At 39.4% G+C, this 12,627-nt stretch overlaps 1 protein-coding gene across 3 annotated transcripts in view; it reads left to right on the forward strand.

Moving 5' to 3' along the window:
- The first annotated feature begins 296 nt into the window (after positions 1-296).
- Positions 297-12,627, forward strand: part of erc1a (ELKS/RAB6-interacting/CAST family member 1a) — a 69,849-nt gene continuing 57,518 nt past the window's right edge. For all 3 annotated transcript variants that reach the window (XM_060927029.1, XM_060927030.1, XM_060927028.1), the window contains exon 1: positions 297-980. In XM_060927029.1, coding sequence (XP_060783012.1) covers positions 297-980 — 684 coding nt within the window. The remainder of the gene's footprint in view (positions 981-12,627) is intronic.

A 12,627-nucleotide genomic window follows, 5' to 3' on the forward strand; every position in this document is an offset into this window, starting at 1 on the left:
GAACAAAGGTGTAGGCTCGTTCATCCTAGTGACCCACATGGCAGTGATCCTATGGCATGGCATTTTTTCATATACAGGCTGTATATGCTTTATTTTTCTACAGGGCACAGTAGGTGTTCCACGTTAACCACAGACAGACCGTCCTCTCCCAGACGGAGCAAAGAAAGCTGCTGTTCTTGTGTAAAGTGGAAAGGAAAGCAAGAGTACGTCCTTACATGCAAGAAGAATGCCTGATTGTTAACAGCTTGGGTGTGGTACATATTTGGTCTATCTTCAGTTGGTTGTAGTTTGTCAGAATGTACGGCAGCTCTCGCTCTGTGAGTAAAATGGATGGTAATCACAGTGGGAGCCGGAACTCAGGCAACTCAGGCCGATCTCCCAGGCTGCCGCGCTCACCCCGAATGGGACACCGCCGCACCAACAGCATGGGGGGAAGTGGTGGTGGGCCTGGTGGCCCTGGGGGCAAAACTCTTTCCATGGAGAACATCCAGTCCCTCAACGCTGCCTATGCCACGTCTGGTCCCATGTACATGAGCGACAACGAGGTTGCGCTCGCCACCTCCGCCGACATCCCAAAAAGTGCCATGGCAACTGGACGCTTTGGTGGCAGCATCCCATATGGCGTGCGTGGAACAGTCACTGGGAGCACGCCTGATATGGCCATGGTGCCTACTGTGTCCACAGACTCCATGAACTTTGGAGGAGAGCTCCATACAGCATCCACTGTGCCACATTCGTTGCGTCAGGCCAGGGACAACACTATCATGGAGCTGCAGGCGCAGCTGAAGGAGGTGCTGAGGGAGAATGAGCTTTTGAGGAAGGAGGTGGAGGTGAAAGAGAGCAAACTCAGCTCATCCATGAGCTCCATCAAGACTTTCTGGAGCCCTGAGCTGAAGAAGGAGAGGGCTTTGCGCAAAGATGAGGCTTCCAAGATAGCCGTGTGGAAGGAGCAATACCGTGCCATTCAGGATGAGACTCAGGTGAGGTGTGTGTGTGTGTGTGTGTGTGTGTGTGTGTGTGTGTGTGTGTGTGTATTTCTTACAGTAGCAAAATCAGACCAGTTTTTTCTACTGTAATGATAACTGGTGCAATTAATTTTGATGTCCTTAAATCAATCCTATGTTTTATCCAGATTCTGCTGTGTCCTTGCATTTGTCTATTGCATACCTTTAACATAATTCTTGAGTGTGTTAAATGTCTCTTTTGCATCAGGATAAATCAAGACACTAATTATACTCTTTTATTATGGCATGCAATTGCGATTCAAAACATAATGTTAAGTATGTAATCATATAAACACAAGCCATCATATACAGAACAACCTATATGACAGAAAAATTGACAAATGCCAAAGTGCTTCCCAAAGATATTCTCTCAGCTGATGTTTTGATGATGGTATTGGAGAGTGCTGTCTAACTTGCCACTTAAAAATCTCTCATCTCTCATTGCTCATTGAGATCTGATGACTGTGAATACCATAGCATATGATTTACATCATCTGTTCGTCACTGAACCATTCAGTGAGCCCTCATGGTCCATGGACTGGGGGTGGAGTCATCTTGGAAGAGACTATTCCCATCAGGATAGAAATGTTTCATCATAACATAAAGGTGATCAGTCAGAAGAATGTTCTGCGTAACCCTAAGGGGACAAGTGGAACCAAACCATGCTAGTAAAATCCCTCTCACAGCATAACAAAGCCACTGGTTTTTCCTTTAATTCATCACTGTCTGTTGTTCTCGCAAGGGATTTATGGAAGGATGTATGGAAGTGCACTCATACTTCGTTTACACGGAGGCGGGTATTTATGAAAACGGGTATCTTCTCCTCCCCGTACTAGAAAATAATTCCGTTTACACAATGCTCAAAAACAGCCAGGGAAGGCTGTCAAAAACATGTCAAACAAATAGAAAGCCAACCAGAGATCTGAAAGCCAAGGAGGAGGGACCGTCAGATCACAATGCTAAAACTCCGTTTTCCCCATTACACGGAGAAAACTCTGTTTCCACTATTTACACGCAGGCATGAAAATGGAGTTTTCACAAATCTCCACTTTGCTTGGAGTTTTCGAAAGCAGCCGTTTTCAGTGACTGAAACCTCCGTTTACGTGTAAATGATGGGTGCAACCGCATAAATAAATATCCGTTTTTATACATACCCGGCTACGTGTAAACGGGGTCTTAGAAGAAATTAAAGTTTGATGACAAAGAAAATTGTGGTGAGCAGATGTGTAATGAGAAAATGAATTCTAAGTTATCATCCCTGTCACACAGTTTAGAACGTGACTACTGATATTATTTTGTTACTCTGGATGTTAATAAAGCTAACATATTGCTCTAGTGATAATGTAGTTATAACTGGTTAATGACAGATTTGAATCCACTGTATTACCTTTAACAGAGTCTAATAATATAGACAGCATTTGCCACCTCTATTGATCAGTCAGATGTTACTGCGAAACCCTAAATCAGGGGTCACCAAACTTTTTTCTCTGGGGGCCACATTGTCGTTCCTGACTGTGATGGGGGGCCGGGGTCGGGTCAGCTATATAACATAGAATTGTATGACCCAGACAAATATGACCACCAGCAGGCCTCATTGTGTAGTAGAGATTATTAGCCTGGCACAGCCATCCCCACTACTATATCCCCGCTACTATATCCCCGCTACTATATCCCCACTACTATATCCCCACTACTATATCCCCACTACTATATCCACACTACTATATCCCCGCTACTATATCCACACTACTATATCCACACTACTATATCCACACTACTATATCCCCACTACTATATCCACACTACTATATCCCCGCTACTATATCCCCCACTACTATATCAACACTTGATTCCTGGCACATATTTGTTTATCTTTACTAGTGGTTTGCAAAAGTAGTACTCGAGTCTTCACACTTTGTTTTAATTTGAAATACCACAGATATTCCATTTATTTATTTTCTAATAAAAATAACATCAAAGCTGTCAAAGTAAGAAACATCTGCCTAGTTGAGGTGATTGACACTGGCAAAGGTGAGTGGAAAATTATAAATTGTAGGTAGGCCTGTTGATATTATTAATAATATTAATAATAATTGTGTGCAGCACTTAATAAAGGTCAAATAAATAGGCCTATAAAATAAATACATTTTAAAAAACAGTGAAATTATAATATGAGCAATAGCTCAATAGATCACAGCAGTTGTGCCGTGTCCTGCACGTCATTGCTCTCATCCATGGCCAAAGCAAAAAACTCGAATTCTGACGCTCTCTCATTCAGCTGGTCATACATGTTGTCCCCCAAATCTTCGGTTCACCTGGTCATAGTAGGTGCGGAGAGACTCACCGCGTTGAGCGCATCCTTCTTGTCAGGACACACCTCCTCGGCCACAGCAAGCATGCATACTTTAACAAAGTCCCCATCAATAAACGGCTTTCCATGGGTAGCTAGTAGGTGAGCTACCTTATAGCTAGCTCGGACAGCAGCCTGGTTGATCTGGGTTTGACGAAGGAATGTGCAGCCAGTCCACATTTCATCCTCCGAATCCTGTCTTCTCTTGTTTGCCCTCTCAAACTAGCATACTCTTTGTGGCGGGTTTTGTAGTGACGACGCAGATTATATTCTTTGAAAACCGACACACTTTCTTTACATACAAGACAAACCGCACGGTCCTTACACTGAACGAAAAAATAATCGGTGGTCCACTGTTCTTTAAAAACTCTGCACTCTCTGTCAGCTTTTCTCTGACCGCTAGCCATTTTGCTGTCCTGAACACTGACAGTTCTCTGCGCGTGCGCTGCCTGTCACTGCTTGATCGCGAGCATATCACGAAAATTCGGAAAATATGAATAGTTCATTTTATAACTAAATATAAATTTTAATTGATAAAATCAACAAAATACAAGATGCAGACATGTTATTATTTGCCAAAAAGCAATTTAAAAAAATAGGCCATGACCACTTTTGGGGATTGCCTCATAGGGTCGGTTCAAGTGGTGGGGGACAGAGGGGCTGGGGGGCCGGTCAAAGGGGGGTGGTGGGCCGGAGTCGGCCCGCGGGCCGGAGTTTAATGACCCCTGCCCTAAATAGTAAAGGAAAACTCCACCCTAAAACATATGAAACATTGAAATATTCCCGATGTGTTTAGTGATGTTACAAGTAAGAATTGTAGGTCAGGTGGAAATTTTCAACCAACAGTGGTGCTTGAAAGTTTGTGAACCCTTTAGAATTTTCTATATTTCTGCATAAATATGACCTAAACCATCATCAGATTTTCACACAAGTCCTAAAAGTAGATAAAGAGAACCCAGTTAAACAAATGAGACAAAAATATTATACTTGGCCACTTATTTATTGAGGAAAATGATCCAATATTACATATCTGTGAGTGGCAAAAGTATGTGAACCTCTAGGATGAGCAGTTAATTTGAAGGTGAAATTAGAGTCAGGTGTTTTCAATCAATGGGATGACAATCAGGTGTGAGTGGGCACCCTGTTTTATTTAAAGAACAGGGATCTATCAAAGTCTGATCTTCACAACACATGTTTGTGGAAGTGTATCATGGCACGAACAAAGGAGATTTCTGAGGACCTCAGAAAAAGCATTGTTGATGCTCATCAGGCTGGAAAAGGTTACAAAACCATCTCTAAAGAGTTTGGACTCCACCAATCCACAGTCAGACAGATTGTGTACAAATGGAGGAAATTCAAGACCATTGTTACCCTCCCCAGGAGTGGTCGACCAACAAAGATCACTCCAAGAGCAAGGCATCTAATAGTTGCCGAGTTCATAAAGGACCCCAGGGTAACTTCTAAGCAACTGAAGGCCTCTCTCACATTGGCTAATGTTAATGTTCATGAGTCCACCATCAGGAGAACACTGAACAACAATGGTGTGCATGGCAGGGTTGTAAGGAGAAAGACACTGCTCTCCAAAAAGAATATTGCTGCTCGTCTGCAGTTTGCTGAAGATCACGTGAACAATCCAGAAGGCTATTGGAAAAATGTTTTGTGGATGGATGAGACGAAAATAGAATATTTGGTTTAAATGAGAAGTGTTATGTTTGGAGAAAGGAAAACACTGCATTCCAGCATAAGAACCTTATCCCATCTGTGAAACATGGTGGTGGTAGTATCACGGTTTGGACTTGTTTTGCTGCATCTGGGCCAGGACGGCTTGCCATCGTTGATGGAACAATGAATTCTGAATTATACCAGCGAATTCTCAAGGAAAATGTCAGGACATCTGTCCATGAACTGAATCTCAAAAGAAGGTGGTTCATGCAGCAAGACAACAACCCTAAGCACACAAGTCGTTCTACCAAAGAATGGTTAAAGAAGAATAAAGTTAATGTTTTGGAATGGCCAAGTCAAAGCCCTGATCTTAATCCATTCGAAATGTTGTGGAAGGACCTGAAGCGAGCAGTTCATGTGAGGAAACCCACCAACATCCCAGAGTTGAAGCTGTTCTGTATGGAGGAACGGGCTAAAATTCCTCCAAGCCGGTGTGCAGGACTGATCAACAGTTACCGCAAACGTTTAGTTGCAGTTATTGCTGCACAAGGGGGTCACACCAGATACTGAAAGCAAAGGTTCACATACTTTTGCCACTCACAGATATGCAATATTGGATCATTTTCTTCAATAAATAAATGACCAAGTAGAATATTTTTTGTCTCATTTGTTTAACTGGGTTCTCTTTATCTACTTTTAGGACTCGTGTGAAAATCTGATGATGTTTTAGGTCATATTTATGCAGAAATATAGAAAATTCTAAAGGGTTCACAAACTTTCAGGCACCACTGTAGGTTAGAATTTTTAACCCAGTTCATAATTTGCTACTTGTACTAGGGAGATTTACCGTACTATATCTAGGGTTAGGATTAGGATTAGGATTTGGGAAGACTTTGTATTTTAAACTACTTGATAACGTAATAAGACTAGACTCATTAATAAATTCAAAATATATATCATTTCTTCTGTTGCAGTCACTGCTGGTCTAGGGGTTGGGTTGAGAGTCAGAGGGTTCTGAGTTCAAACCACAGCTAAGTATGAAAAAAAGATATTATAAAAATTTTTTAAATAGGTAGACAGACAAGAGAAAGTACTAGATACAGTGGATATAAAAAGTGTACACATCCTGTTAAAATTATCGTTTTTTCTCATGTAAAAAAAAATGAGACCATGATAAATAATTTCAAAACTTTTCCCATCTTTAATGTGACCTATAACCTGTACAATTCAACTGAAAACAAACAAATCTGTTAGGGGGAAAAACAAAAAACATACAACAAGCTGGTTACATAAGTGTGCACACCCTTAAACTAATACTTTGTTGAATGACCTTTTGATTTAATTACAGCATTCAGTCTTTTTGGGTTCACATCTGCCATCAATTAAAATGACTCTGATTAACCCCAAATAAAGTTCAGATATTTACTCAGTTGCATCCTCCAGCAAAAGCCAGGGTTCACAGAGAACTTACAAAGCAGCAAAGGGATCTCAGTGTTGAAAGGTATCAGTCAGGAGAAGGGTGCAAAAACATTTCCACAGCATTAGATATACCATGGAGCACAGTGAAGACAGTCATCAAGAAGTGGAGAAAATATGGGACAACAGTGACATTACCGAGAACTGGACGTCCCTCCAAAATTGATGAAAAGACAATACAAAAACTGGTCAGGGAGGCTGCCAAGAGGCCGACAGCAACACTGAAGGAGCTGCAGGAATTTCTGGCAAGTACTGGTTGTGTACTACATGTGACAACAATCTCCCGTATTCTCTGTATGTCTGGACTGTGGGGTAGGGTTGCAAGACGGAAGCCTTTTCTTACAAACAAAAACATCCAGGCCTGGCGATATTTTGCAAAAATAAAAAATAAAAATACATCAACTCTCCTAAAAGCATGTGGGAAAATGTGCTATGGTCTGATGAAACCAAGGTTGAACTTTTTGGTCACAATTCCAAAAGGTATGTTTGGCGCAAAAACAACACTGCACATCACCAAAAGAACCCCATACCCACGGTGAAGCATGGTGGTGGCAGCATCATGTTTTGGGGTTGTTTTTCTCCAGCTGGAACAGGAGCTTTAGTCAAGGTGGAGGGAATTATGAACAGTTCTAAATACCAGTCAATTTTGGCCCAAAACTTTCAGGTGTCTGCTAGAAAGCTGAAGATGAAGATGAAATTCATCTTCCAGCATGACAATGACCCCAAGTGTACATCGAAATCAACAAAAGAATGGCTTCACCAGAAGAAAATTAAAGTTTTGGAATGGCCCAGCCAGAGCCCAGACCTAAATCCAATTGAAAATCTGTGGCGTGACCTGAAGAGGGCTGTGCACAAGAGATGTCCTCGCAATCTGACAGATTTGGAGCGCTTTTGCAAGGAAGAGTGGGCAAGTATTGCCAAGTCTAGATGTGGCAGGCTGATGGACTCCGACCCAAAAAGACTCAATGCTGTAATTAAATCAAAAGGTCCTTCAACAAAGTATTAGTTTAAGGGTGTGCACACTTACGCAACCAGCTGATTGTAAGTTTTTTTAATTTTTTATGTTTTTCCCCCTAACAGATTTGTTTGTTTTTCAATTGAGTTGTACAGGTTATAGGTCATATTAAAGGTGGGAAAATTTTTGAAATTATTTATCGTGGTCTCATATTTTTTTTTTACAACAGAAAAAAACGATCATTTTAATGGGGTGTGTACAGTTTTTATATCCACTGTAGATGTAGACAGAGAGGAAGTGACACCAAATAAGACACCAAATAAGTGATGGGAAATCCCTTTCAAGAATCTTTAGGAAATTACGAACTAGGTTAAAAATTTTAACCCAAGTCAAAAAAAAAAAAAAAAATCATAAAATTTTTTTGACCTGTAATAGTGACAAGTGTGAATTTGTTAGTTGATACTGTATTTTCATTATTTCTTCAGTTACAATGGAGTAATATAATAATATAATTGGAGGAAAATAATGTAAGAATTTCAAACATAAGGGATAACAGGGAAAACAGAACAAAAGCATCTTTTCTCATGCACCATTTTCTAGTGATGGTCAAGGTCATATTAATGAGAAATCCAGTGTTGAAATAGTGGAGGCAGAAAACATTGGACTCAAAGTTCCACAATGCAATGCAGATGCAGTTGCACTAAGGAACGGTTTGCTAGTTAGCAATCTATTGACGGTGTGTTGGAAGTGGTATTAGCATGAATCTTAACTAATGCAAACTAATTAGCATTAGATGACTCTTTGGAACCTGATCTGTTTGAGCAGAGTGTAGGACAGATGGAGAGATGAGATGATGGACTAAAGGAATAAAGCATTGCTGCATCACTCTCTTTTGGTAGAGATGAAGCAAGGGTTAGTGCTGTGTTCGTGGTGCCTTGTAAGTGGTACTTTGCAAGCTGTACCTTTTTTTCCAACTGTCTTTTCCCACCTCAAGCTGTTCGACGTGCAAAGTTAAAAGAAAAAAAAACATGGACACTTCCATGAAAGAGTGCCTTTTGTTTGCTTTTTATGCCAGAGCTCATAAAAAGCTACTTTAACTGCACTTTTACAGTTACAGGCCTGAGTGGCTGTTGTTACTGTTCTTCTATTGTGAACTTCAAACATTCATGCAATGATTTGGACTGAAATCGCAGTACAGTAACAACAGCACACAAACGTGAGTAGCTTAGCAACAAGCCAGCCACTTAATGTTAGTGATAACTCTAATGTTGATGATAGTTTACGCTTTAGAAGGTCTTTATTGGGTGCATTTTTATATTGTATTTCTTGATGGCCTACTTGGATTTAAAACACTGTTTCCAGTAATCTTTGGACTGTTTTCATATAGGATCGCAGTAGAGAATACTATAAACAATTTAGGCTAAAAGTCCTACAATGCTAAACAGCAGTAAATAATTGAATAATTTTGGCACTTTAAGATCTCAGAGCAGCAAATACAATGTGCTGTCATACACTAGCTTCTGCTGTTTACCGAACTAAAGATGATTTTAAAGAGGATTATGTCCAAACTTTACAGTGATTCTTTGACATGATTTCTTGCCATTCTTGCCACGTTCTGAACCTGGAACAGAGATACCGCAAAATTATTCAGTCAACACATTCATTTTACATTCGATCTATGCATGAAAAAATCTACAGAATGTATGGTGTAGCTTATGTTACAGGTCAGAACTGTAGGCTAGGTGGGATTTTTCAACCTAGGTTAAAAATTTTAACCCAATTCATAATTTCCTATTTGTATTAGGGAGACTTACTATAGTAAGGTTTAGGATTAGGATTTGGGAAGACTTTGTATTTTAAAATACTTGATGACATAATAAGACTGGACTCATAAATAAATTCAAAGTATATATACAGTGGTGCTTGAAAGTTTGTGAACCCTTTAGAATTTTCTATATTTCTGCATAAATATGACCTAAAACATCATCAGATTTTCACACAAGTCCTAAAAGTAGATAAAGAGAACCCAGTTAAACAAATGTGACAAAAATATTATACTTGGTCATTTATTTATTGAGGAAAATGATCCAATATTACATATCTGTGAGTGGCAAAAGTATGTGAACCTTTGCTTTCAGTATCTGGTGTGACCCCCTTGTGCAGCAATAACTGCAACTAAACGTTTCCGGTAACTGTTGATCGGTCCTGCACACCGGCTTGGAGGAATTTTAACCCATTCCTCCGTACAGAACAGCTTCAACTCTGGGATGTTGGTGGGTTTCCTCACATGAACTGCTCGCTTCAGGTCCTTCCACAACATTTCGATTGGATTAAGGTCAGGACTTTGACTCAGCCATTCCAAAACATTAACTTTATTCTTCTTTAACCATTCTTTGGTAGAACAACTTGTGTGCTTAGGGTTGTTGTCTTGCTGCATGAGCCACCTTCTCTTGAGATTCAGTTCATGGACAGATGTCCTGACATCTTCCTTTAGAATTTGCTGGTATAATTCAGAATTCATTGTTCCATCAATGATGGCAAGCCATCCTGGCCCAGATGCAGCAAAACAGGCCCAATCCATGATACTACCACCACCATGTTTCACAGATGGGATAAGGTTCTTATGCTGGAACGCAGTATTTTCCTTTCTCCAAACATAACGCTGCTCATTTAAACCAAAAAGTTCTAGTTTGGTCTCACCCATCCACAAAACATTTTTCCAATAGCCTTCTGGCTTGTCCACATAATCTTCAGCAAACTGCAGACGAGCAGCAATGTTCTTTTTGGAGAGCAGTGGCTTTCTCCTTGCAACCCTGCCATGCACACCATTGTTGTTCAGTGTTCTCCTGATGGTGGACTCCTGAACATTAACATTAGCCAGTGTGAGAGAGGCCTTCAGTTGCTTAGAAGTTACCCTGGGATCCTTTGTGACCTCGCCGACTATTACACGCCTTGCTCTTGGAGTGATCTTTGTTGGTCGACCACTACTGGGGAGGGTAACAATGGCCTTGAATTTCTTCCATTTGTACACAATCTGTCTGACTGTGGATTGGTTGAGTCCAAACTCTTTAGAGATGGTTTTGTAACCTTTTCCAGCCTGATGAGCATCAACAACGCTTTTTCTGAGCTCCCCAGAAATCTAATTTGTTCGTGCCTTGATACACTTCCACAAACATGTGTTGTGAAGATCAGACTTTGATAGATCCCTGTTCTTTAAATAAAACAGGGTGCCCACTTACACCTGATTGTCATCCCACTGATTGAAAACACCTGACTCTAATTTCGCCTTCAAATTAACTGCTAATCCTAGAGGTTCACATACTTTTGCCACTCACAGATATGTAATACTGGATCATTTTCCTCAATAAATAAATAATCAAGTATAATATTTTTGTCTCATTTGTTTAACTGGGTTCTCTTTATCTACTTTTAGGACTTGTGTGAAAATCTGATGTTGTTTTAGGTCATATTTATGCAGAAATATAGAAAATTCTAAAGGGTTCACAAACTTTCAAGCACCACTATGTATGTATGTATATATATATATATATATATATATATATATATATATATATATATATATATATATATATCACTCCTTCCATTGCAATCATTGCTGGTCTCGTGGTTAAAGGTAGACTGCCTTTCAGATTTTTCAGGTGTAGGTCATAAAAAGAATTTCCCCTGACACCCAGTTATTTTTGTTTAGTGGACCGAAAGCTACAGAATTCGAATCACAGACTTCCAATTTTATTAGTTTTCTTAAATCGAACAATTAATGAATTTAGGGCCACATGGCCCTAAATTCTCCGCTATTTTTTCCTGCTTCACCATGACCCAATACAAGATACTACATCATGCATGATGTGGTGGGCTTTCCCCATTCGTGCAAGGCATTGTGGGATACAAATTTGAAACAGGAGAGAAAAATGGAGGACGTGAGTGTGCGAATGAAACGTGAAAGACCAACTACAGTAACGGAAACGAGAAGAAAAGACGTTATGTTGCGAAGGAAAGGAAACGCAGGAACAAACTAATAAATATCGGCGGTCAGCGAGCACCTCGGTGTGATCAGCTGTTTGTTTAGCGACAGAATGACGTAACTGTCAGTGCACGGTCAAGGTAAACCTGCGCATGCACACACACACGGACTTCCTCTGTCTGCTTGACTGCGTGAAGCGAGCAATTTCATGCACATTATTTGCTTTAATCCCCTCACATTAAATAACTTCCCAGCCACAGAATGGCCTGATAATTTGTGAGATATTACAGAAATAAACATATATCACAATGAGCAAATTTCAGAGGGAACTACATTTCACTGATTTTATGAAATCAAAAGGTCGTCTAGCTTTAAGGTGTTGGGTTAAGAATCAGAAGGTTCCGAGTTTGAATCCTGGTTAAGTATGAAAAAGATATTTTAAAAAATGCTAATTAGGTCGATTGGAATAGACAGACAGATAAGAGGAAATGCTAGGTAGGTGTAGACAAAGAGGAAGTGGATGGAAGAAAGAGAGACAAAAGAAATGATGGAAAATCCCCTTTAAGAATCTTAGATAATCTAAAATTTTACCTAGATTGGAAATAATGAACTAGGCTAAAAATTTTAACCCAGGTCAAAAAATAAAATAAAATAAAATCACCTAGGTTGAAGTGTTTTGACCTGTAACACTTACATGCAAGCCTATAAATTTATATCTCAGTGTGCGTGATAATACAGAGGAAATTATGAAATAAACATATATGGATGAAAATCTGCTAATGGGTAATAATATGTAACAAATCATGTCAAAATTCATATTCTTTTATTGAAAAATTAAACTACATCATATTAAACTTTTATTATTTTATTAAACATATTAACAATTGAAAAGATAGTAATCACACTGGATTTTCAAAAAAATCATCTGCGAAGTTATCAAATCTACGCTTATGCATGTTATTTTTTGACGGAAAAATAATGAAGTATTTTTAGTTTTTTTCTCCTTATTTTACAAAACCCCATGCATATAAGAATGAAATAATCAGGTTTTTACAATACTTAATGGAAAATATCAAAGATCTTTCCAGAAATGAGAATATAATTATTCAAGAAACAGGTGAAAAGATTCACGACCAAGAGCCAAGGTGATAACTTTTCTGTTATCACTTATGAACCGACATAACACAAGAATTCATTG

Source organism: Neoarius graeffei, chromosome 8, assembly GCF_027579695.1.
Source record: "Neoarius graeffei isolate fNeoGra1 chromosome 8, fNeoGra1.pri, whole genome shotgun sequence".
NCBI lineage: Eukaryota > Metazoa > Chordata > Actinopteri > Siluriformes > Ariidae > Neoarius > Neoarius graeffei.